The sequence below is a fragment of the Rhipicephalus sanguineus genome, chromosome 6 (genome assembly GCF_013339695.2).
Source record: "Rhipicephalus sanguineus isolate Rsan-2018 chromosome 6, BIME_Rsan_1.4, whole genome shotgun sequence".
In the NCBI taxonomy this organism is placed as follows: Eukaryota; Metazoa; Arthropoda; class Arachnida; order Ixodida; family Ixodidae; genus Rhipicephalus; species Rhipicephalus sanguineus.
This window is the reverse complement of record NC_051181.1, coordinates 10,778,467-10,805,920: the sequence shown is the minus strand read 5'-3', so window position 1 is coordinate 10,805,920 and position 27,454 is coordinate 10,778,467. Positions and strand designations below refer to the sequence as shown.

Here is a 27,454-nt window from a genome sequence, read left to right as displayed (position 1 = left end):
CCGCTTGTAATGAACACACTCCAATGGGCACGCAACAGCTTCCAGTGCAAACTCAAATTTGCGACAGGATCCTTTAAAGGGATACTGAACAAAAATCTGAAAAATCTACGAAAACACTTACATTCGACTCGGACGACACGGCTGTTCCTATAAACAGCATTTATTTCGCATAATTTCGAGCAGTTGGCCGTATTTCTAGTGGACTGTGAGAGCGCGGCGGCTGCACGCCAATGCGCTTGTCGACGGCCGTGACGTCGAATGCTCCAGCAAGAGGGGGCAACCGGCACGCTCTCTCCTGCCCTGCCACTTCCCTTTCTCCACCTCTCGAGAACCGAGGGTGGCTCGGGGAGGCGTGTGGCGCTGAGCCTTGTCCTTTCCCCACATGGGAGACAAAATAACGCTTCTTCCTCAAAATCCACTACAACTATCGAGGGTGTCGCGAGCGCGCAAGGATTCAAGGTGCGAGTGACAGTAGTTCCACGAGCGGTGATTGCGACCCCGAGTTCGACAGGCCTCCAAAACGGATGCGCCAAATACAACCATATGTGTGTGACCCTTCTGCTTCGTCAAGCGACAGCAAGGACGACGAGCCAGATGAGCCGCCATAGCCTAACGTGGATCGGCAGCCGGGACCAGCAATTTATACAGTCACTCACAGTCACTATCCTCGAAGAGTTCGGAGCACAAAAAGTCCCGCTTTGAAGGCACCCATGTTGGCTGCTATGGGCGCGCAGCACGAATCCATACCCTTCGAAGCTTCGGCTCTGTCGGAAAGGTATGACAGGGCTTGTCGCTCCCGACGCTGCTTCTCGCACACCCTAGCGCAGAACAGCGTTGAGGCATTCTGCGTTGTGTCAGGTGCTTCACCGCTACCATTACTTAGCAGCACACAACACAAACGGCAAATTCGTAGACGCGGGCGCAAGCTCCACTTGCGAAAAAAAATACACGGCCGATAGCGCAGCAATGGTGTCGTTGGCTGCCGGTTGAGCACACGCACGGAGAACGCCTTCCCGACCCTGAAAACACGTTCTGAGAGAGACGCGCGGCAGCGGGTGGCGACTTGCGATGTCGATTGGTAAGCGATTTTGCAGCGAGCACGGTTGGCGAGTCAGTATCCGCCGAATTTCGCGTCAATTCCTCTCTAGTTCGCGGCGCGGCCGCTAGACGCGCCAATTTGCGAAAAATGCATTAAATTCATTATTTTCTGCTAGTCTCTGGCTGAAATGAAGGTTGTTTCAACAAATTTCAGCACCCAATCTTTCAATTGGGCCATTTATCTTGGCAGCGAAAATTTTGTTCAGTATCCCTTTAAGGGGCCCCTAAACCAACCAGTAGTGGAAAACCAAAATTTAGTAGTGGAGTTGCAGTTGTGCACGGGTCTAAAGGAACATGTAGCCGCAAGAAATTTTCGAAACAGTGCCATAATAGCGGAGTTACACGCGTTTGATGATACAAAGTCGCCTTCCCTCATTTCGCTCTTTTCTTCCCTCGTCAGCTCATCTCTCCTCCTTACTGAGTGCAAGGAGTGCATTCAGCATTGCCATTTTTTGGGCGTGTTGGTAAACGGAACTTGAAAACATATTGAGCGCTTACAAACAGGGACGTAAGGGAGACGACAACACAATGCGCTAACTTCAACAATTTTATTTCCAGAAACCACCAAACTACAGTAGACTCTCGTTAAACGGAACCTAAAGGGACCAGGAAAACGTGTTCCATTTAACAGGAGTTCCATTTACTGAGAGATGAACAGGGGTGCAGAATTCATGTATGAAACCAATCATATCAGATTCAGTTGTTCCATTTAAGCAGCAGTTCCGTTTAACAGATTTCCGTTTACTGAGAGTCTACTGTATATATCTGAATGGTCTAAAAGGTCAATTGACTGTGCACTCACACACGTGTCACCATTGCGAGATATAGCCTGGGCTTCGATTATCTCTCGGACGTCTTTATCTTTATGCTTTGCAAGCACCTTACATGAATCATACATCGGTACGCAAGCGCAATCCAAACAATGTGTAGACAAATGGCCGTAATTATTCTTGTTTCTGACATTTAACTTGTGCTCACGAAGACGATCATTAAGGCATCTTCCCGTCTGACCTATATACTTATTTCCACAGGTCAGCGGGAGCTCGTAAACCACCTCTTGTACACAATCCACTAGAGGGTCGCGATGGTTCTTGGAGCATCCGACAGCTGGCCTGCGGATGTCAAAGACAATGTCAAAAACAAGAATAATTACGGCCATTTGTCTACACATTGTTTGGATTGCGGTTGCGTACCGATGTATGACTCATGTAAGGTGCTTGCAAAGCATAAAGATAAAGACGTCTGAGAGATAATCGAAGCCCAGGCTATATCTCGCAATGGTGACAGGTGTGTGAGTGCACTGTCAATTGACCTTTTATACCCCTGTCACACGGGGCAACTTAAGTGCACTTTGAGGGAGTGCACTTCGTCGCTAGTGCCATTCGCACGCTGTCACACGGGAACGTTTAGTGACACTCGCTGCAAAGCGCACTTGCCAGCGAGTGCGTTCGCCAAACTCACTTCGCCGAGACGGAGTGTCCAGCCTCGATAGCAGTGGCTGGAAAATAAATAGGTTATTATCCGAAGCCGAGTTCATAGCATTTTTGAACTATCGTTTTCTTTATTAGGAATATTCTTATGCATTAAAACACAGTATAATACAAAAAACTACTTTGCTATTCTCGCTATCAGGCAGTTTACAGCCCTGACCGCCAGGGGCATGCCCAGCGCACGCCGTGCAATGGCTGCAGCCACCGCGTTTGTACGTAAATTTTATTTTAAGGGCTGGTTATAGCTATAACACAGTATTAATTAAGAAACATTGCCTGAAATAACAAATACCTGTTGTGCTACTTAAGTACCCATCGCCATTACAATCATTTCCAAAGTGCACTTCCCTTTCTCGTGTAGCAGCGCGCTGCCAAAGTGCCATTCTGGGGGCGTAAGTGCACTCGCTCAAAATGACACTAAACTTGCCAGTGTGACCGGGGTATTAGATCGGGAGAGGGCTTTTCTGGTTGGCTAGTGGTTGGACTGGTGGCGCCAATGTGCACGGATATATAGTTTGGTGGTTTCTGGAAATAAAATTGTTGAAGTTAGCGCATTGTGTTGTCATCTCCCATACGTCCCTGTTTGTAAGCACTCAATATGTTTTCGAGTGCACTCAGCGTGCAAGGAGGAAGAGCAGCAAGTGCACGTAGCTGCGAGCGGACAAACAGGTGTTGTAGATGATGAGCCGACGACATGTTGACACGCAGCAAACGTTGAGGGGATGAGGAATGCCAAAAGGCACGGAGAGGAGAAGGGATTGTTTCTTGGAATTTGTGGGGCCCCGCAGCTCGTAGCACTGCCGCATTTGGCATTGTTGATCGCGACAGCATTCTGTACTCGATGCGTGCGTTTACCTGAAATGTTAAAAAATTATCGGAGGTGGTGTAGGTGCCCTTTAAGGCAAGCAATAAAGAAGACATCTGCAGGTGTGGAACAGGGTACATAGGTTTGGGAGCAGTCCTGGGAGCAGGCAAAAGTGCCTTTTGTAGCAAGCTTGGAGCAGCCAAAAAGGCTTTTTCGAGCAAGTTTCGAGCAGTTCGAGAGAATGTTCAGAGCAGATGTAGACCCTTTTCACAGCACTTGCAAAGCAACATTTGTCTAATGCTGCATTTGGCAGATACCAAGCTAAATTGTTCGATAGCCTTATTTAGCTATGTACAGCCGCTCATTTTCTTAACCTGAACGCGCGAGCGTCAACCGCTGAGTCGATAAGTGCTGTATAACGAAGCACTGCGGCGAAATTAATGAGAATACGCACGTGCACTCGATGAGCAGTCCTGTGCACTTGTCTTTGCGAAGTTATTGCGGGAACCAAACACCACCCCCACTTCTATTAAGCACCATTACCGTCATCCATATTTCCTTTTCTGAACGCTGCCATCAAGTTATAAAAAAAGGCCACGTGGTCGCACGTGAGATGGATGAGAGGTGATATACAGCCGCTGATTATACTAAGTGCGTGTCAGCATTTTTTTTCCCTCTGGCTCACATAGCACTTTCCTGAGGCAAAAAAGATATCTGCCAGTGCAAACAAAAAGAGGACAAAAAAGCGAGGACAAAAAAGCAGATGAGGTTAAGTCCCTTTCACATAATAGCCTAGCATATGAAGCTGCACCGGACTGTTCACTGTGCGCATGGACATATTCTCGTTCATTTCCCTGCTGCACTCAGTCATACGGCGCTTACCGTATTTACTCGAATCTAACGCGCACCTTTTTTCCGGGAAAACGAGTCCAAAAATCGCATGCGCGTTAGCATCGAGTACCGAAAAAAAAAAGGAACTCGGTTATCCTATTGCCATCGACATTTCAAAATGGCCGCCTCCTACGCGCCTTGGCTAGGGTGGCCATTTCTGGCATTTTTTCAGTTCGTACGTGTGCTGAGGAGATTGTCATCCCGTTCTGCGTTGCATCGACGGCATGGAAGTGTCGACTCCAAATACTCGACTAGTGTACCACGATGCCGCATTTAAAAGAATAGTTATTACATGTGCAGAGAGACGGACGGAAATCGGGCCGCATCGCGGTCGTTCGGAGTTCCCAAAACGTGTGTGCGAGACTGGCGCAAACAGAAGCAGAAGATTTTTTACAGCAAAGCTTCACGAAAAAGTTTCTGTGGACAAAAGCAGGGCCGGTTTCCCGAAATCGAAGAGTGTTGACAGCGACAAGGAGTTGTCCGACAGCGACGAGGACTGATCCATTACGCGACTCGTATCGCCGCCGTAGTGGTGACAGTTTTAGCGGCAAGGCCCGCTTTTTGACTTTGTGTTTTACTCTTTTGAAACTTTAGTTCTTTAAAACCCAAATACTTGTTCTTCTGAATGTGCGAAGTATGACTCCTACGGACTTTTTTTGTTCTTTTCTCTCACGAAAAATGGGTGCGCGTTACAATCGAGGGCGCGGTAGAATCGAGTAAATACGGTATCGGCTCGGCGGTCAACGTTCGCGCATTCAGGTTAAAAATGGGCAGTTGTACACATATTTGTCTTGTCCTTTTCATTCTGTTTAATATAGTTCGTCTCCCAATCGCCGCAGTCGTGCTAGGTAGTACAATGCCTGGAGAAATATGATCATAGCCTAGAAGTTTTCTTCTAGGTTAAGCTTCTCCAGAGCTGTAAAATAATTCTGGTGTTTTGTCATTGTGGTACTATACAATATTGGACACAAAAGACCATTCCACGCACTAAAGTCTATTTTTTTCATACAAAAGACACTTTGGTGTAATGAGCTTTTTCAAAAGCACACACAAAAAAAAGAGAAAGAAGACAGCGCTTTGTCCCAACATTTGTGAAACCTCCACCTTTTTTTTTCTTTTTTTCCTTTTTTTTCTGTGGCGTCTAGCGCCTGTTAAGCCAACCTCCATAGCCGATCACAGCCTTGATAAAAGCCGACACTATAGCCGTTTCAATGAAATCAAAAACATGATGTTTCAGACACATTTTCAGGCACTGGGTTTGATGGCTGTCAAACCTCGTGGCCAAATTCGAGTGCTGCGGCGCAGTACGGTGCTGATAAATGAGTTTGGCACAACAGGGGTGGTTTGCCGCAGGATGCCGCAGGTAAAGAAGTTTGGCGCACAATGGCGCAAATGGCGCAGCTGTTCCACCCCTGCATCTGTCACTACGCATGTTAGCACAATTCCCCTATGGGCTACCACATCTTGGTAGTTGTCTCACCCATGCTAGATTGCTTACGAGTTGCCTATAAGGTAAGCATGTCTTACAAGTGATCATCCTCGCATTCCAGAGGATGCAGCAGCCTTTTGAGATGTCCTTCCAATATACAAGATAATGAACATGTATGCATCATATCCAGCATGGCAGTTTTATCACAAAATTTACTATTGAAAAAGCATTGAACGTTTTTATGCTAGCAACATCCACTGGTGCATCATCACAACTGATCCTTGCTAACCAACCTCGGTGGTGTCATTCTTGCAGCGGGATGTCCCAGCAAAGTAGTTGGGACGGGGGTTGCCACTCCCGATGGGGCACTGGTTGATGTCTAGCCGCTCAAAATCCAGCTCTAGCACGGCCACCGCCACATACCTGCACGATGAGAAGATACGAGAGTCCTAATTGAGCTAGCCATACACATTACACGGCACAGATATGTTGGTTTTGGCTTGCGTGTGGCCTCCTATTGACACCACCTGCCACAACTGTATGTGTCAATTTAGGGCTAAGTAATTAATGCATTTGCTTCCACAGACTTTGTGTCAGTACAGCGTGATACTGTCTCATACGCTTACATCAGCGGCAACAGTAATAATATGTGGCACACAGGGAACAACAGAACTAATGAAGACAGTGCGCTGTGTGGCGGCATAGAGAAAGTGGTGAAGACCCATTTGTGAACAATGGCATGGCCAGAGCTCGAGGTGTGTTCCTTGCTGAGCCCATAGGAGCAACCACTGGCCATATGCCTGAATGGAACAACCCTAGCATGGATTTTCCGAGCCTGGCTGCTGCATATTCACAATCCCCCCATTGGAAACAAGGCACGCTCTGGCTTGTCAATGGTGCCTCTGCACGACCAGACGAGGCCCACTCTGCGACCCCAGTACAACGACCAGTTGAACGACCATTCACTCTTGATTGTTTATTACATCTGCATGTCATCCAGAACGTATTTCAAAATAGCTTCGCATATTTGTTGCTTTGTCCATGTGTGAAGCGCAAGGCTTGAAGAGATGACTGTTCTTCAGTAAAGGATGTAGCCAACATTTTGGCACATGGCCTTGTCTTCTTCGAGGCAGCATTCTGTAGTCGCTGCCTCGACGAAGACTAGACCACAGGTCCAAATGTTGGCTCACCAGCACCACGTGTTCCAAGTGCGCAATGTAAGTGTGACGTGTGTTTAGGCACCTGTGTTCTGCCTTGATCTTTCTGAAGTGATCGTAAACTCAATACCAACACAGCAATATCACCACTATATGCACATCTGGTTATCTCAAGCAACTGATCATACCAGTCGTTATGCTTGAAGTAGCATTTCATTCTGTGAACACTGTGCACGTGTGGAATTTCCCAAGATATTGCTTGAGAGACTGCCCGCAATATTCTTTCGATACCACGAAAGCCACCGAGCCTCTGGGTTAGTGTCTGCAAGGTCTCACGCCTGCTCGCACTTCATGTGGCAGTGCCACTCATGCCTCTCGTGCATGGGCACGAGACAGTGTTTTTGACCTGCGTGGCTTGAGAAATGCATTCATCCGACGGACACTTTCATGTGTGGAACGCTATAGTGGTTGTGCACCTAGTTTTCCGGGCACAAGTTCGCCCATAATAAACGAGTGTTCATGTTTCCCTTTTAGCAATGCATTACAATATCAGCATCTGTTTTTACTGTCCAGCATGTATGTTGGGACAGGTGACTATGCCTGTGTAACACAGCAGCACCCATGTTGCCAACCTAATTTTGAATTTACCCTCACTATACTTGCTATAAGTAAATGGCAAAATCAACCTTCACTTAATCTTATCTCGTTCAGAGGACAAAACATCAGGGATGTAATATTATTGAGCTCAAGCATTTAGGCCTAACAAAAAATGTCACAGATATGTCTTAAAAGCGTTTAAATCTATGCTTATTCAGCGATGCCAAAGCATCAGTAGGTGTTTCTTGTGTGCTGCCATCTCTGCAGTGCAGAGGCAAATGAGGACAGCCAAGTGGTGCACGGAAAAATGTGGCCGTGGTAAGAGCTGCTCGCCCCAATGCCCCCGCAAACGGTTGCAGCAGTTGAACAGGGTGCATGCCAGATCGAGCAGATGTAGCACCATTTCACAGCGGTGCAGCAATCATCCAATGCTGCATTTAGCAAACAAAAAGCTCAACTCTGCAAGATTAGCTTAGCCCTAAAACTTAATGAAACAGTATTGCTTGAGTTGCATCCTTTTTGTTCTGCTTTAATTCCTCCCATGGCTCTTGGAAGTCTTCTAGGTCAAACCTATCCAAAACTAGTTACGTGAAAATTTGGGCGAGTTGGTGATGCATGGGGAACCACAGCGCAACTACCGAGACGAGGACGACATTTGTCCTTGTTATCGTCCTTGTCTCGGTAGTTACACTCTGGTTCACCACTATCCAGAACTACAGAATAATTTTACTGCTTTGTTATTTTGCTACAATGCAACACTGTAAACAAAGAAAGTAGTGCTCTCAATAAAGTTCACTTTTTCACACGAAAGATCTTTTGTGTAATGAGCTTAACCTTTTCCCTCCCGCTGACAAGTACTATAGTCAATGTGAGATCTTGTACCAAAATGACCGATGACTATACTCATCATCAACAAAAATTGGTCCCACGTGGAATCAATGACAACTATACTCGTCATAGTAGTTGTGTTTCTTGGTGCTAGATGGCCACACTTGTCCATGTTGTGCCATTCGTGTCTCGGCTTTCATTTTATTGCCATCTTTCATCGTAATACCATGCGGTGAAGCCATCTTCGAGCTATTTTTTTTTACGCGATTAGTGAAATAAAAGAACCCCATAGAATTGAAATTATAGTACCGTTTGATTCAGAAAAAAAAAGGCTCTACAAAGCTAGCGAAGAAAGATTCCCCGTACATTTGGTTCAATTTTCTTCTTTTTCTATGGTAGGCACACAAGAAGGGTTTGGTCTCGACAGCTGTGTGGATCCGCGTTATGTCGTGGCGGCAGTCGGACGCATGTCATGTCGGCTCCGTCGGAATTCGTTTAATGTCTCAGCATCTCCGCGAAGTCGCCAGGAACCTCTGGACCTATCTTTGTTCAGGTAGGCCCATTTTTCGGCAATCCACGACTGGTTGAAGTTCACGCGACGCCTGAGCCCGGCTGAGCCCAACGCCGACCAGGCTTACGCCGGGGCTCCCCAGCCATGGCAGCGTCCACGAAGATAGGCTACGACTTCAACACGATGCAGTGGGTTAAAATCGAGGCCGAAGAAGCACGGCAAGACCCCATACCAGGTGAAGACGAGTATCTGTAGATCATGGTACGTCAAATGCAAGAGAAACTAGCTAAAATGAAGCCCCCGAGGCTTGGCGGCCGCCGCCCAGCCACAGGCTCGCAAACCAGGATCGACATCCGCTGCTGACGCCGAGTCCCCAAAGCAGCTGTCGTCGTGGAAGCCGACACACACACCTCGGATCAGGTCGGATGAGCTGGTGATTGTGCTTAAACCAAGAATTACCATGAATCTCCACGCTGCGTTCGGCCCGGGCGGGATCGGCACCGCAGTGCAACGCCTGACTGGCAGTACCGCGAACGCTGGTATCTCCGTGTGGCCGGTGTGGGACCAAAACATCGTTGTTGTGGGCGTGAAAACGGAAATCCTGGCCTCGAAGCTCATCGGGGACGTCATGCAGACGATCGGGGACCGCCCAAGTACCGTTTCAGGGACACTTAAAATCAGCCGGAGAAACCTGTAAAGGCGTCGTCACCGTCGCAGAAAACGAAACTTCGGAATCCCTTCGACACAAGCTCGCATGAATAGACGGTGAAATCCTGTACGTGCGGAAACTAGGCACATCTAACGTTGCAGTGGTGACCTTCAAGGGACGTCGCGTTCCAAGATACATTCATTACTGCTCTGAAAACGTGTCGGTGCGCTACTACAAGAAAACGGTTCCGGCGTGCTACCGGTGCGGAACGGTGGGCCACAGACTGGATGCATGCCCAAACCCGGACAATCGGCGGTGCATTCACTGCAGCGCGAAAGTGGACATCGCCCCGGACGGCCCCGCGGAGCACGAATGTCAACCCGAGTGCCTCGTATGCGGCGAAAACCATTTCACCAGCTCTGCGCAGTGCGTGGGAAAATTCAGGAAGGCATGGAAGCCCGCTGCACCACAGCCGCAACACGGACAAAAAAGTAAGCAAGGAGGGCCCCCATCACCTCCCAAGACTGGCGCGAAGCAGCAGTCCAAGCGGAACAAGCCCAAGCCAAGCAATGTACCAGCCGGACAGAAGTCGAAGCCGCCTACCTTCCAGGCCGGGGATTTTCCACAGCTGGCAAGCCCACCCAAACTGGTGAGCAATTGGGCAGGGGTCTCCTCTCAGTCTCCCACTACCACCGCCGCCTCTCCTTCCCATCCCGAAATTATAAAACAATTGGAAGCCATGAAAAAACGAATTGAAATTCTTGAACACGAAAATCAGATGCTAAAGGCGACGCAGGCAGCTCCTCCTCCACCACAAACGGAAATGGAGGCTATGCACGCCTCGGCGTGCTCAGACGACGAGCAGGAGACTGGGTCGGACATATCGTGTAACACTAGTGTCTCTAAAACCGTAGTAGCCACTTCAGAAGACATAGAAGCAAGAATTAGCAGACTTGAGATAAAACTTGAGGAGCAAAACAAAATGATACTGGAACAAACCAAGCTTATGGTTGAACAAATTATTCCACAGCAGCTGAACCAATCAGTCCAAGTGGCGATTCAGGACCTCCAACAGAGTGTCGTGCCGATTCTCACGGCCAGCATACTACAAACCGTTCAAAATTGGCTCATCCCCCCCAATTGGAAGAGATCAAAACTAGCATTAAGACGTCGGAACAACGTCGACGCAAAATTGTTCATCGTAACCCGGCAGATTCTGAATCCGAGAGCAATATAGAACAACCAGTTACATATCAAACTGAGTCTCCCATGCCTAATCAGGCTCCCACACTGGCCCCAGTGGGGACAATAGTGCCTGCCCAGTAATAAGTTCATGATGGCAGGCATTTCTAAACATAATAATAAAAGACCCAAACAAGAGCAACTTGAGATTTTCCAATGGAACTGCAGGGGGTTCAAAGATAGGAAAAAAAGGGCCACTCTCAGTCTCTTCCTGCAGACCCAAACTTCTACGCCTGCAGTTTTGGCGTTGCAAGAAACCGGCCTACAGGCTAAACTGCCTGGACACAACACATTTCAGGGAGGTGCGTCCACCTGTGTTCTCGTCCACAATGAGTACACTGCTTGTCAGATAGATCTCGATCCTTCAGAGGGGCAAGAATACACGATGATCAAAATCCTTCCCAATAGAAGACAACATCCTAGCTTGTATATTCTAAATGTATACAGCTCTCCCAAATCTAGGCAAAGCGTCTTCAACGAAATCTTTTATAAGGCAATTAAGGAAGCCAACAAACACCCACTAGTGATCGTGGGTGACTTTAACGCCCCCAGCTATCACTGGGGTTACGCTCGCAAAGTTCCCAAAGGAAGGAAATTGGCAGAACTCATATCCACTCTCAGTCTATCACTCCTTACGGACCCGACGAAGCCCACTAGAGTTAGGAATTCCGTAAACCGAGATACTTACCCGGATCTAACACTGGTTAAAAACATCTCCCACGCGACATGGGAGAACTTAGAGGAAACGCTCGGCAGCGATCACTGTCTCCTTAGAATCACCATCGCCGCTAAAATAGGCCACAGAGCCGATAAATAGCGAGCCGATAAATACCTATGTCACACCCTCGACATGGACAGGACGGCGTACGAATACGCGGGTAGAGAAAACCATCAGCTCGACGCCCCTTTTGAAATGTGCGATCTGAAAGCAGCACTGGCCAAAATGTGCAGGGGCACCGCCCCAGGCCGGGATCTTATCACAGTAAAACTTTTAGCAAATCTGTCAGACGATTCCTATTGGCATCTCTTGGAGTACATTAATGCGATCTGGGATGGCCAACCACTCCCAACCGACTGGAAAACAGCATTAGTCACCTTCATACCAAAACCCGGCAAGCAAATCAGCACTGACAACCTCAGACCTATATCACTAACTTTGTGTGTTGGCAAATTAATGGAAACAATGGTTAGGGATCGTCTCTCCATGTACCTCGAGAGCGAGGGATACTTTGCAGATACCATGTTTGGCTTTAGGCCACACTTGTCTGCACAAGATATCCTCCTGCAACTCAAGCGAGACATTATCGAACCCATTCACTCTACGCGCAACAACAGGGCAATTCTCGCTCTCGACCTTAAAGGAGCATTCGACAACGTTAAACACGAAAGCATCCTGGCCAATTTGAGTAGTACCCACTGCAGCAGAAAAATCTTTGCATACGTCAGAGATTTTCTCTCAGAAAGATTAGCGGTTCTCCGCATAGACGACGAGGAACACGGACCATTCAAGATGGGGACGCGGGGAACCCCGCAAGGAGCTGTCCTCTCGCCGCTGCTATTCAACATAGCCAAGATGAAGCTCCCGCGGAAATTGGCAGAGGCGGAAGGGGTATATCATGCAATATACGCCGATGATATAACGTTATGGACAAATCGGGGCAGTTTAGGAGAAATCGAAGAGCGCCTCCATTGTGGACGCCTATGCAAACCAGTGCGGTTTGCAGTGCGCTCCAGCCAATCTGAACTTCTACACATCAGAGCAAACATAAAAGATAGGAGGACGACCCTGAACTTGTCGTATCAGGAGCATCCATTCGAGAGGTTTCCGAAATACGAATCCTTGGTCTCCTCATACACAACAGAACCAAAAACGGAACGACACTAGACAAGCTACGCAAAATTGGGGAACAGGTAGGGCACATGATCCGCTGAGTCTCAAACAAACGCGGGGGGCTACGAGGCAGGGACGCGCTTCGTCTCGCCCACGCCTTTGTAACAAGTAGGATTCTCTATTCAATACCGTATTTAAGAATGACTAAACACGAAGAGAGCAGAGTCGATGCGATTCTCAAGAAAGTAATTCAACGCGCCCTTGACCTCCCCATCAGCACTTCAAATCAGAAACTCTCTGCACTGGGAGTCTTCAACTCCATACAGGACGTAAACGAAGCACATCTGACAAATCAGTACACGCGTCTCACGCAGACCGCCCCGGGACGGCGCCTACTGGACCGGCTATCGATCAGACACGAATGCGAAACTGAACACACGGAGCGTATAACCGAACTTTGGAGAACAAAAATCTGGGTGTCCCCGCTTCCCCGCAATATGACTAGGGAGGTGCACGTAGGTAGAAAGCAAGCGCGCGCCGAGGCGCTCGAAAAACGGCTTGGCTCATGTAATGGGGTCTATTACGTCGACGTCGCTGGACCGTCACCCAGGGGACGCTACACGGCGGCGGTCGTACATCAAGGAACGCAGGTGGACGGCCTCACTTTTAAAGCCACAAACTCAAATCAGGCGGAGGAGGTAGCCATCGCATTGGCAGGCATCCCATCCTACATCACAACAAATAGTTACAGACTCTTGAAGAGCCTGCGAGAGCTATCTGGCAGGGGAAATCTCTCCGCTGGCCAATAGAATATTGAAATTCAGCATCAGGGACCGCAATCCCACTCCAAAACGAATAATATGGACTTCAGGCCATCAGGGTCTCCGGGGTAACGAGGCTGCAGATGCAGCGGCCCGCGCGCTTACTTCCCGGGAGACTTCCCGTTGCTCTGATGGACATGAACGTCCCACACCCTTAACATGGTTCCGCGAAATTAGAGATTACTATATCGAAAAACGTCGTTTGTATGCTGCACCAGCGAAGGGACCCTCGAAAACGGAGGAGCGTGTCCTGCGGCGCCTACAGACAAACACGCTGCTATGTCCAGCGGTACTAAAACGTCACAACCCAAAAATAAGTGGGCAGTGCCAGTACTGTGGTGCAGTGGCCGACACTTACCATATGGCCTGGGCCTGCCAACTCAACCCAAAATTAACCCCAATCCCCAACCCCACCAAACAAGACTGGGAGGCGACCCTGCTCAATTGCTCAGGACTAGAGGAACAGCGAACTCTGGTACAGCGGGCTCGGGCGGCGGCTTTGACTAATGATGTCCCGGACTAGGGATGTCGACCAGACCTGTGGAGATAAGGGGCATCACCTGCTTCAATAAAGGTTCCTCTCTCTCTCTCTCTCTCGACAGCTGTGAAAGCACTGCCTTATTCTGGACTTTTGCTTCAATAGGTTCGCATCGATACGCTTCAGCATCTTTGGAAGGGCCGCGTTTGCTTCTTCAATCTTCTTCAATCACTCTGAACCTTCTCCATCTCCTTGTTTTTAAGTAATAAATTCTTGAGCACTGCCTAGAAGTGACTTGAGTGAGTTAAAGGGCCCCTAAACCACCCAGAGGTCGGAATTTAGTTGTGGTGGGACAGTTGTGCACGAGTCTACAACGAACACGTAGCCGTGAGAATTTTTCAAAACGGTGTCGTAATAGCGGAGTTACACGCGTTTGTTGATCGAAACACTGCGATCACTCGGATCGCTCTTTCCTTCGCTACCCTCCACTCGTCTGCTGGTCTCCTCTCCCAAAGCCACTTTGCCCTCCTCGCCAAGTGCCCCTCCCAATCTCACGTGACCTACTGTCATCCGCTGACGCGCTCTTTAAACAGCGGGTATTTCCAGTTGCCACGACTCCGTTAACTCCATGCTTCTCGACTAACCACTGTTTTTGCCGTGCTGGCCTGTGCTGGTACGAATTGTGCCGGTATGGACCCTGTGTTGCGCGCACGCCTTCAAAGGATCACCAACATGATGGACCCGTAACGGTGACATGTGTCGTGTCTTTTCATTTTAAGTGCTGTGGTAGCCTCGATGCTCACCGGAGCCGAAGACTACCGCGGGTTCAGGCTTAGCGAGCCACAGGGCCGCGTCTACCGTCGCCTGCTTACGTTTAGCGCACCGCTCCGCGCGCGCTCAGCTAGCAAAGGCGTTGAGCGCCGCGCGGCATAAACAGTGTTCGAGATAACATACACACACAAACACTTTATTTGCCTTCGGCGGCACCCCAAACACACAGTACAGCGTCCGTTCCCGGGGCGCGGGGAGCAAAGGGCCCCCGCAGGCGGACGGAATACACCAAGGGGTTCCGCGAAGCACGTCGCAGCTGGCAATGGCGAGCTTTGACACGCCGCTCGGGAAAAGGTCCCTTGCGGCTGTGCTGCGCACTCTCGCGATGACCACTGGGTCGGGTCGCGAGAGCTAGGGCAATCTCCGTACGTGTGGGCCTCCGGCAAGTGCGGCTCGGCGTGGTACGACCGCGCGCGAGCACTAGGCACCGCTCTTTGGCTTAACGCACTTAACGTACGAACCGGAGCTAACACTGAGGTAAACACGCCTGCAAGGATGCCGAGGCATCCAGGCAGGCAACAGTCCAGCGATTCCCAAAGGGGACATTGGACCGGAAGGAAATACGTGCTTACCCAGCGGCGTCCGAGGAGAGAGAGTTCCTCCCGGCGTGCACGCGGCTCCGAGACCGCGTGCAGCGCCGCCACGAGAGCCGGCGCGTAGCGCAAGATGGCGCCACTTGCCGTTGCGGGAGAACGGGAGAGGGAAAGGAATCGCGGAATGGCGAAATGCCCGCGCAGTGGCTTCGGGCGCACCTCGGATCCCCACAGTGCGAATGCACTTTATAAGCGACCCTGAATCCGCCGTCCCATAGCAACGGCGCGAGGAGCGGAGAGGAGCGTCTGTAGCAACGGCACAGCGACGTCACACCCTTACGTGACTGCGCGCGCTCCGCCTCCTCACCGCGGTTTGTGCGGGTGCACCGCTCTCCGCGGCGTGACGTCACAGCGCGCTGTGCAGCTGGCGCCTCGCGCCGTGGCTGCGCGCACCGCGCCGGCTCCTCGCACGATCTCCGCGCCGTGACGTCACGGCGCCATGCAGCTGGCGTGCCTCTCCCCCCCGTTAGGTTTGCACTCACCCTCGACGCGCGCTCTCCCTCGCCTGACAGCTCCCCCTCACCGGTACTGCGCCTTCGCGCGTGTCTCTCCCACTTTACTCCCCCTGATAGCATCACCCCGTGCATTCGCACTTAACCATGTTCACCCTCGGAGAAATGCTTGGGAGTTTTTTTCCAGTTAACGCTTTTGCAGCCAAGCACTGACATTGGAGGTGGTTTAGGGGCCCTTTAAGGTGGTCACACTTTTCGTCAATGAGCATCGTGCCTTCATCCTTTTCAGGTTTCTCACCTTAAGTGTTTTCGTTTCATACACCTCATGGTTGCTCCTTCGCTCTTCAAGAGTTCAAGGTCACGCTGGCAAGCTTCTCGCACAGACTCGAGGAGAGGCATTGTTATTTCCACTTTGGTGACATCTTCATCATAACATGCAAGGTACGCCTTTGTTTGGTGCAAAGGGGTCAACGCCAAGCCCCACATGCATGAAAATCCATGCAACGGCGACAAGCAACACAAAAGTGACGAAAGTAGCCGTCGCATGATAGACCGCTTGGTCGATCGCTCGATTCTACCAATCTATAAACTGTCATTTGTCAACCGCAAGTCAAATGACCGACCAGCCAATAGCAAGGAGCCCAAACAGAAGTGGCATACTGCCGGCCCTGCACAAAAAAAGCAAATAGCCAAATGTTTGTGCATATCAGGAGAAAAAAATCCGGCAGATCCCACGCACTGTGGGAATCGATGTCATGCGAAGCAGCCAGCACAGAGCTGCATATATCACCTTGTTTCTCTTTGAGGAAAATGAAGTCATTCATGTCATGACATCTTGTTCACTATATATCCCATGTTTTTCATGCATGCATGCATGTATACAGTCTTTCATATAATGAAACGTGTATTCTGGTATATACTGTCACGGGGTCGTGACGTCGACGAAGACAGCAGTCAGCACGTCCGCGATGAAACTGTTTATTTGGCCGAACTTGTGGCCGAGAAACTGAAAGTCAAACTACAGCAATATGCTGATAGCGGCGAACAGAGCGTCGACCGTCGATCAACTGACAAGCGGTCAAGCGCGTCGGCTTTTATACAGGCGCTATCGAAATTTCCAGCAATATCGCGGGTGGCGGCATTATCTCTAGACAAAGCTGGAACATTCGCATGCGGGGCGCAATCTTAACAAAACGATCTACTACAGTCGCGAAGCTTCTCGAACACTGCTTCGCGGACAGCGTAGAGCGTTGATAACCGTCCCTGCCGGTCAAACCCGAATACATCAAAACAAGACAAGTGGGCGTGGCAATACAATGCATGACCTGTCATTTATGTTCGTCACGCACTCATGTCATGCCATACCAATTTCCATATGCGGAAGCGCACCAAGACAGTGTCATGTAAATCATGCCGTACATGACATGCATATTAGGACTTCTTGTGTTAGGACCTGTCATTTATGTTCATCATACAGTTACGTCACGTAATACCAGTTTTGGTGTATATCAGGCTAGGGAAACGGCTGTGAGCGCACCATGAGCGTGGCATGTAAATCATGCGGTACATGAAATGCATGTCACGATTCAGGATGTCTACCAAGTTGACATTTCTAAATTCCCTGAGTTTTCAGGTTTTCCCTGAGTGCTTTTGCTACAATTCTCTGAGTGAAACCGAACTTTGTTTATGTCAAGACGGTTAGACACCATGTCGCTCAATGATGTCACTCTCTAGTATGCACGTTAAAAAATAGAAATATCTTAATCCCATTTCAATAGTACAGCGTACAGTTAAACCTCAATATAGCAAAGTTGGTAAAAGCGGCAATTTGCTTCTTTATATCGAAACTTCGTTAAACTGAAATTCAACCTTTCATACAAGGCATAGTTACCGAAGGATTCATTTTACACTGAAAATGACACAAGAATGCTAGACTAATATGGCAAGCTGGAAAAAACATTATTTTTTCTTGCACGAAAAAAATCAATTTTGTTGAGCCTGAGGCGCAGCAATCCCAATTATATGCCTTGCCAAAGCGTAACGTGTAAAGATGAAACAAATGCAGGTTTAACACACTGTGCAATTGCACTTATTCTGCTGCCATGGCTTGTCATCAAAACCTCACGCGTTGCCCGAAGCAGTGCGACACCTATGTTATCATGCTGCCCGGACGAACCATTTGCTCTCCACGAACGTGCAGCATCGAAAATTGCCGCACGTTAGGAAAAAAGAGCCACAGTTTCACCGTGAGGGCAAAATAACGAATCCGATAGCAAGAAATAGGAATCTTATACGAATACAGGTTAGCAGCTCACTCCAGGAAACGCAGCCGCTGCAGTAAGAAAGGTGACCTATCTATGTATGGCTCAGGGGAGGATCCAGGTGCTTACTGCGTCTGTGCGAGGGGGGCAATTAGTACAAAGGCTGATGCCACCACCTCAGCAGTGCATTTTAGGGGGAGTCACGCATATTTACAACAGCCCAGAGGGGATTATGGCGGCGCCTAAGAAGCCTTCATTGGAAATGTGCATAGGGAAGCAGGAAAGCGTGGAGCAATGAGGAGAGAGGTAGAGAGCAGGAACAAGAGTCTCATTCTAAAAAGACAGGGCGTGCAAACACGGACGTAAGAAAGAAGTCAGGACACCACAAAGAGTGTCCTTACCCCATTTTGGCAGTGGTAGGCAAAGCAACCTGACAAAGGGCGCAAACTCAACAGGGAGCCTGACAAAAGAGGTGGAGGACAGGCACTGAAGGGAGGGGGCGGGAGCTGCAGACATTGGGGGGGGGCATCACCTCTACAACTCCCCCCCCCCCCCTCTGGGTCCACCACTGCTATGGCTTCAACGGAAGTTTTGCAATTAGAGCACAATACCTGCAAAGGTATGAGCAGTCTGCTGATCCCCTCTAAAGATACCACGGCACACACGACCACACCCGGTGGTACAAAGTACGCACTTCCTGTAGGACTCACGCAGCCCCTCCCCTCCCAAACCACTCCTATCTCCATGTGTCCATCACGTGAAAGAGGCGGTCAGCTCGTTTCATCTCTGCTTGAGCCCCGTGCATTGAAAGCACTCGCGCTTTCACTCGCACATAGAATACACGATTTGGACTTGATATGGAAGATCATGGCGAAAGTGCAAAATTCACCTGGAGTGGCTTTATATTTTCTATCAAAAAAAAAAATGCAGAATAGCCGCGGGCTAAGATCACATGAAAGCACGGCAAAAGCCTGAATTACGGCACATCTGATTATGTTGACCACGTTTCTGTTTTCCGACATCGCGCGCCAAATCGGAGAAGTGGGACCAGTGCCAGTGTCGCGAATTTCAGTTGCCGCTATGCATTGGCCCCGAAGAGTCTTGAATTTGGCTTTGTAGCAAAACATCCACATAAGCAGTGGTGTGGCTGGTAATAGGAAGCTGCAGCCCCCAAAATATGTCAGGTCAACTGCCTAAAACTTGTTTCAGCAGTGCCCTCTGCGAAAAAAAAAGGAAGAAAAGAGCTTTCACTTGCTGTAAACGCGCCTGTTAGTTACGCTCGCTCTCGCCTGGAAATTTATTCTGTTCTTCACAGAGCCCCAAATAGCATCTTTGAAGCTCGGGATCAGAGCGAGTGAGCGCTCCGACAACCGCCAACAAGCATCGTCGTCTTTTTTTCTCGCCGATGGGGATGGCTTGCAAGGTACCAGCCTTGTCGACGACATCCGCTCCCTGAACAATCGCGATCCCTTGCAAGATAACTCAAGCTCGTTACATCTACTGCTACCACCTCTACAACTAATTTTATTTGTTACTTGACATGCAGCGATAACAAAAACACTATTATTGGGCGCTAACGCACAGCACGCGCGACAAAGAATACAGAACTACACGGCGTAGACACAGAACACCCTGACAACATTGCGCGATACACCGTGGCGTGGTTGCCGCATGCCATGCATCAACCGGATGCTCTCCCCCTCCACCGCTCCGAAGGCGAAGAAAGCACAGAGTTGTGTCCTTTCCCCGCAGCCGCAGCGGCCGTTTGCCTTGAAAAATGCGTTCACAAAATCTCGAGCCAGCGTCACCGCGAGTTTCGTTGCCTTGGATTTTACTGTGGATGCTGCTTTGGATTTTCCCTGATGGGAGCAAAATTTCCCTGAGCTTTCCTTGAATATTTCCAGACTATCCAAAATCGCTGAGAATTCCCGGTTTTCCCGGTCGGTAGGGACGCTGATGATTGTCATGTCACCACCTGCCATTAGTGTTCATCATACAGTCGCATCGCGCAATACCAATATTGGTGTATGTCAGTGGCGTAGCCGGGGGGGGGGGGGGGCACATTGGGCCCGTGCCCCCCCCCTCCCCCAAAATTCCTTTTTCCATGGCATACAGAGCACAAAATGACACACTGATTACATCTGCCTGCCCAACCCCAACTTCAGTATTTTTTTTCAGTTTCAGTTTATTCATCGTCATTTCAACCATACATCTCATATCCAGTGGTTCAATGGGAAGGGGTGGCAAAAAGGCAACTGAATGCCTGACAATGCACCAATCCCTGCCCAGACCACAATAAAAGCACAACGCTCAGTAGGTCTGTATAGAGCATAAATACATAAATCGAATACAATGAAAATACAATAAGTACAGATACAGCATACAGCGGGGAAAAAGAAAAGGGTGGAAAAAGAAGAGAAAAAAAAATTAGACACCCATAAATGAATTTTTTGCACACAAAAAGGAAGTTTTTTTGTTAAAAAAAAACAGAACACAGCGGTGGTTGTGAACAGTGGTGAACAAAAGGTTATGGACAAGTGAACAGGATCATGCCTGACTCCAATGAATTTAAGGCACAGTGCATTTCCAAAAAAGATCACTCGATCCACAAATCTTACACCGAAGAAGGAAAAAAGGAACACACCTATCATGTTTGAAGCATAAGCAGATAAGCGTGTACCTTTTTTTTTTTTTTTTTGAAGATTGCTCATGATCGACTTTCATTCACTATGCTGATGGCCATGATGTCTGAGTTGAAAAACAAAGGAATAAGGCGTGTTGGCTTTTGCCTATCCTAGTTGGTCCGAATCCTCTCACTGCAATAGGTGGTTTTTCTAAAACTATACACTTGTGGTTTCTGGGAGCAAGCATCCTTAAATTTATCTGTGGTCAATTTGATTTGATTGTAGTTGACTGTCGCTAGCTTTTATAAAAAATACTTTCAAATTCTAAGATGCCATGCTTATGAAAAAATGGAGCAGAAGGCGTTTGACACGGAAAATTTTCTATTATACGTAGCATTCGTTTTTGCAATCTGTGAATGCCAACTTTATTTGTTTCTGTTGTCGAGCCCCAGATTAACAGGCAAACAGGCAGTAATGTATGCGCGAATAAACTAAAGTGTAGTAAAGCTGCTTTGTCACCCAAAGGGGCATTAAGCACACGATTTTTGCAATTACACCAATGGACCGTGATACGTGCTGTACCAAGTTTATCGACGTGAGTGGACCAATTCAACGTTTCGTGAAAAATGATGCCTAGGAACTTTCGAGTCTGAACATGCTCAATCAAAAGTCCTCTAAATGTGAGCTGTGTATTATGGAGAATAGAACGGTTTTGAGGTCAAAAAATAATGTACTTTGTTTTCTTAATATTTCATTCTAACTGCTTTGTTTTCAACCATAGACACAAATTGTTAAGCCAAAGGCTTGCTTGTTTTTCTAGACTGGTTATACCCTGACCTGCAAAAAATAAGTTAGTGTAGTCTGCATATAATACAATATCTGGTATTAGAGGTATGTTTACGATATCATTTATATAGAATAAAAACGGAAGCGGCCCAAGTATGGAGTCCTGTGGGATGCTGTAGTTTATCTTGCTCATTTGAGACCCTGAGTGCTTCACATCCGTGTACTGAAACCGATTATTAAGATAACTTCTTATTAAATTAAGGGATGAACCTCTTATTCATTAAGCTTTTGCAGAAGAATTTCATGCTTAATGGAATCAAACGCTTTCTTAAAATCAAGAAATATTCCAATTGTGTGACGTCTTTGCTCAAAACTATTAATTATTTTATCTTTAATAGAAAATAGGGCCTTTTCAGTACAGTTGTTGTTCTGAAACCGATATTGATGTGCTGTTATAAGTTTTTTTTTTGAGCTACAGAAATTTGCAGTTCATACATGTATGACACTGATGTAGTCGGGGGTCTGCCAAGAGGACCGGAGCCAGCCAGAGTCCCGGGGAGATGTCGAGGAGAGGAGCCCAGAGCTGTTAACAGTAACGTTTATTTACATTATTTACAGGTAGCGTGTTGCTACATGATGGGGTTAGCATCATGGAAGCTCTCGAGCTTCTGGGAGCTTCTCGGAGCTTGTGAGAGCTTGAGAGAACTTGTGAGAGCTTGTCGGGAGCGCATCGGCGCTCGCATTTTATGTCCTGGCCTTCCCAGGGTTCCCTGTAGGAAAAAACAATGGAGGCCAGGACAGTCCAATGAAAATTTCCATCTTCACCTCCGCCCCCAAAAGAGGAAGGTGAAACGCCGCCTCCTTCCCAACCCACGAAAGGAGAAAGAAGCACATCCAGTTCGTCCCATGGCGAGGGAAAAACACTGCCCACCGCGCACTACACGGCACAGCACGAAGACGTTGAGTCTTACGTGGAAGTCAATTTCGTAGTCTGTTGCAGTGATGGGTATGCGGTGCCAGGCAGACCACGAATTGTGGAAACAGCGGCAACAAGGCGCCACGGGGAACGTAGGAAATGCATCCGCAGACGGTTCCCAGACGCTGGGCCCTTTGCTCGGGGCACCTTGACGACAAAGCAAGCCGCCTCGACGGCCAACAACTCTTCCTAATCTGTCAGTCGGTCAGGCGTGCCCAAAGGGTTCTACGAGGGGCGCAGACAACCTGAGACAATTAGACGAACGACCCTCGTGCTGTCGCCTCACCCGGTGCATCTCTGGAACCACCGACCCGGAAGAAATCAGGGTAGTCCCAGCCGCAACGTCTCATGCGTCAAAGCGGCGCCAAGCCAGGCAGGCCGATCATAACAACACGTTCTATAATTTTCGAAAAGACGGGCAAAACAGAAATGGGTCTATAATTACTCATGTCATTTTCATCACCACGTTTCTGAATAACAGATACTTAAGCTATTTTTAGTTTGGCCGGGAATGTTCTGGTGCTCAAAATAAGGCTGCAAATATGGGCAAATGGTGCACTCATGTGCTCTGAAACTGCTTTTAAAGGTTCAGCCTTGCAATCGTCAAAGCCAACAGCAGAATTGTTATTCAAGTCCTTTATCAACAAGGCTACTTCCGATTCATCCGTGGGAGTAATGAAAACCGATTCTGAGACGCGTGCTGTAATATACGATTTATAAGGCCAGACGGCATAAACTGAAGTACTGGAAGCTCCTGATGTCAAAAAATGATCACTGACCATATTGGCAAGTAAAGTACCGGAACAAGATCTGCCCTCTATTTGAAGCTCAGAAATGGTCTTCCTATTCTTATTCTGCAAAAGATCATTGACAGTGTTCCAAATGGCTTTTTGATCACTGAGCATACTTGCAAACTAATTTTCGTAGTAGCTAATTCGTGCCTCTTTAATATCCGATGCTAGCTTATTTCTCACCTGCTTGAACTGCACCCAAAAACTCCAAGTACTTTGTTCTTATGAATTCAGTGAATAACTTACCTCTTGCTTTCATCCTTTTGAAAAGTGAAGCATCAATTCATGGTTTTCTTGCCTTCTTGTTTTTTTATGCATTACAGTCGGAAAGGCTAGATTGTAAAGTTCTGCAAATTTTGTTATGAATATGTCATAGGATCACAGGGTCTGTGTTATTGAAAATACAGTGCCAGTCGGTTTCTGCAACGACTTCCCAGAAAACCTAATTTTTTTTTTGGTTAATTTTCCGATAATGCATAGGATTTACTTGACTTCATTGTTTTACTGATCATGTAAAAAATGCAAAAATTGGTAGGTGATCGCTCACCGCAGGTGTCAGAACCCCTGTGCATACCTCATTTTTATATTATGAAATGGTAACAGCGCGATATTCTACACGGGGACACACAAGAGAAGCCACACAAACAAGCGCTCGTCTGTGTTGCTTCGCTTGTGTGTCCCCGTGTAGAATATCGCGCTGTTACCATTTCATAACGCAAAACCAACTAGCCCAAAGCTTCACTTTACTAAGTCATTTTTATAGTTAGTGAAGCATAAATCCAATGCAGTTTCAGTCAGTTCAGTCATCCTGGTAGCTACATGAATTGTATTTTCATAACCAAAAGAATACATTCGGTTAAGAAAAATTTGTTTGTTGCTACTTGAACACAGCATATCTGTTAAAATCTTCTGTAATAATAACGTGTGCAACATTTTGTTCACAGTACTCGAGTATTTCATCTATGAAATCCAGGAAATTAGACATAGTTCCTGAAGGGGGCCTATATGTAGCAGCTACTAAAAGGCTTTGACATTTTACCATGACAGATTCAAAACGAGTTGATATTACAGTGTACTCTTTGACAATACAGTGGACTCCCATTAAGACGAACTCGAAGGGACCGCGGTCATCTGTTCGGCTTATCAGAAGTGCCCCCAAAAAGAGACATGCTAACTGGCCAAGTGCATCCAAATATGTTACTTGAAAACACTGAATGTAGTAGGCTTACAATGGGGGCGAGACGACAAGGAAAAGCATTTATTTGGCTCATCTAGATAAAAACTATGCCTTCAAGCAGAGTATTTACACGAATTTTACAAGCACCCGATATCGCGTGTTAAAAAATAAAAATGCTCATGAAGATAATTACCACCACATTTTAATGATAAAACTGTAGCACACTCCTATATTGACGATTAGGAAAGAAAAAATAGAGACAAGCACAATATTCCTTCAAGGAATGCAAAATTTATTGCCCTGGCAGTTCCTTTTCTTCTGTGAGCCTGTTTTGCTGGCTCTAAGATCACTTCTGGATACGCCTCGGTCGCGTGCTGTTGCCTTGACAAAGTCATTATACGCCGAGTTGCTTAAGAACGTCTGCAAGGTTTTCTTCCGAGGTCCGGATATTTTCCCGTTTTGGGCCCGTAGTAAATTTTCCTGACTAACGTGCAGCTGAAGATATCCCATCGGGCTACTCACTGGTCACAAGCCTCGCGCACACGAAAAAGACGTGACGCAGCTATATTCAGTGTACAAAATAGCCTTCCCTTGTCGTGCACTTCCATAATCAAAATGGCCTCATCACAATTTGCACTTTGCTGGGAACAGATACAACGCACACAGGCCCTACGCGAACCAACGTGAAGTGACCACAAACTGTGCTCGGCCGCCACTGTGTGATGGCGATGACAATGCACGTAACCCCTCTGATGGGAGTGCTCCACAAACGTGGTTTCGGTCGTACTCGATTGTAATGCACAGACCATTTTTGTTCCTGTTGTCGCTTTTTTTTTCCCCCAATTCCCTTGCGTCTGCCCCTCTGACCAAGGCGGAGGCACCCCAAGTTCTTGTGTTCCTCTGTTCTCTTTTGTACTCCAGCTGGGAAACTGGGGGGGGGGGGGGGGGATACAAAAGGACGCAATGGCTTGGGGGTCCAAGTTGTAAATCCCTCTACTCTATTTGTTGCTTTCTTTGCAGGAGAATCTGTTGTGGGCCTGTTGGTACATACTTGAAGAAACTAAAAAGCAGCTTACGGACACGTACACAAGAACAGAAGACGACAGTTGCTAGTTCCAGCGAGTGTCTGTCATCTTCTCTTAACCGAGTTCGTCCGGGAGTTCACTGTATTGTGTTTCACGCTTTCATGAACATAAATCGATACGCCATCACCCCATTTATTTTTCCTACAGATTAACGCACAAATGTAGTTTATAAACTGTACGGTATTATGGTTATCAGTAGACCATGTTTCGGTGAAAGCTAAGAAGTCAAACGGGTGATTCACGTTCCTCAAAAGGAGGTCAACAGATTCTTTTTTATTTCGAAGACTTTGCACATTAAGGTGAATCAGTCATAACTTTCTTTTGTGCCGTGAGGCAACTTTTTGGAAGGCATCAGCATCATAGTAGCTAGTTGTCACGTTCGCGAAGAAAAAGCAGTCGCCACTTGTAATCAGCTCTCTTTCACTTCAACGTATTTTTTCAAGGTCCTGCAGAGTTGAAATTCTAATCACCTTATCACTTGGGCTGCGGCGAACGAAAAGTTTGCCGTTCTTGTGCCATGCAAAATCGTAATTACATGAAAGAGCTTTAGTTTTCATTTGCCAGAAGGGCTTCTTGTTGTTCACTGAAGTATATAGCTCACTTTGCTTTCTTCAGTTCACCTTTCTTTGCAAACCATTTTTCTTTAGTTTGGCGATATGACAATCGCACCATCACAGTATTGGGCTTGTCTCTATTCCTTTTATTTCTTGAAACTAGTTGGTGGGCGGCTTCAATGTCAGATTCAGAAAGTTGTGGAAGCTTTAGATCAGTTGCCAGTTGGTTAAGCTTTGCCAGAAGGTTTTCATTTTCGTGATAGGTTAAGCCATTCACTTCGAGATTCAGATGCCTATTGTACTGATCTAATTCGTTCAGCTCACGCTCAAGTTTTTCCATGTCTTTTTCCTTATCTTGTGCTTCAAGCCTCACAACCCGCTTTCTGAGATCTGAGATGTCTGTTGATTGTAGTGTCATCTTCACAAGAACTTCATCGTACTTACCGGACATTACTTTCATCGATTGCTCAATGCTATCAACAGTTATTTTTATTTTCAGGAGGTGCCCCCCCCTTGAAAGATCAAGGAGGTGCTCACCTGAAAAAAATTTCCGGCTACGCCCCCGGTGTATGTCAAGCTAGCGAAACAGTCGGGAGCAGACCGTGAGTGTGGCTTGTAAATCAAGCCCTAGACGACATGCATGTCATGATTTTCATGTTACCAACTGTAATTTATGTTCGTCATAGTCACATCACGAAATACCAATTTTGGGGTATACCAAGCTAGCGAGCCAGCCGCGAGTGCACCATAAGCCTGGCATGTAAATCATGCTGTACATGAAATGCATGTCATAATTGTCATGTTACCACCTGTCATTTATGTTCGTCCTACAGTCACGTCACGGTTATATTAAGCTGGGGAAACGGTCGTGAGCGCACAATGAGCATGGCATGCAAATCATGCTCTACATGAAATGCATGTCATGATTATCATGTTACCACCTGCCATTTGTGTTCATTATGCAGTCACACCACGCAATACCAATGTTGCTGTATGTCAAGCTAGTGCAACGGCCGCGAGCGCACCATGAGCGTGGCATGCAAATCATGTAGTACATGAAATGCATGTCATGATTATCATGCTACCACCTGTAAGGTATCTTCGGCGCACAGGCACATCATGCATTACCATTTTTGGGGTATACCAAGCTAACGAAACAGATGCGAGTACACCATGAGCATGCCATGTAAATCATGCCCTACGCGACATGCATGGCATAATTTTTATGTTACTGCCTGTCATTTATGTTCATCACACAGTCATGTCACGAAATGCCAATTTTGGTGTATATCAAGCTAGCAAAACGGGCGCGAGCGCACCATGAGCATGGAATGTAAATCATGCTGTACATGACATGCATGTCATGATTTTCATGTTACCACCTGTGATTTATGTGCTTCATACAGTCACGTCATGCAATACCAAATTGGTTGCATGTCAAGATAGCGAAACAGCTGCAAGCGCACCATGAGCGGGGCATGTATGTCATGACGTACA

General features: G+C 47.5%; 1 protein-coding gene across 1 annotated transcript in view; it reads right to left on the bottom strand.

The window, feature by feature from the left end:
- Window positions 1-27,454, bottom strand: part of LOC119395595 (uncharacterized) — a 319,487-nt gene that overhangs the window by 238,244 nt on the left and 53,789 nt on the right. The window contains exon 5 of the mRNA XM_037662574.2: window positions 6,007-6,136. Coding sequence (XP_037518502.1) covers window positions 6,007-6,136 — 130 coding nt within the window. The remainder of the gene's footprint in view (window positions 1-6,006; window positions 6,137-27,454) is intronic.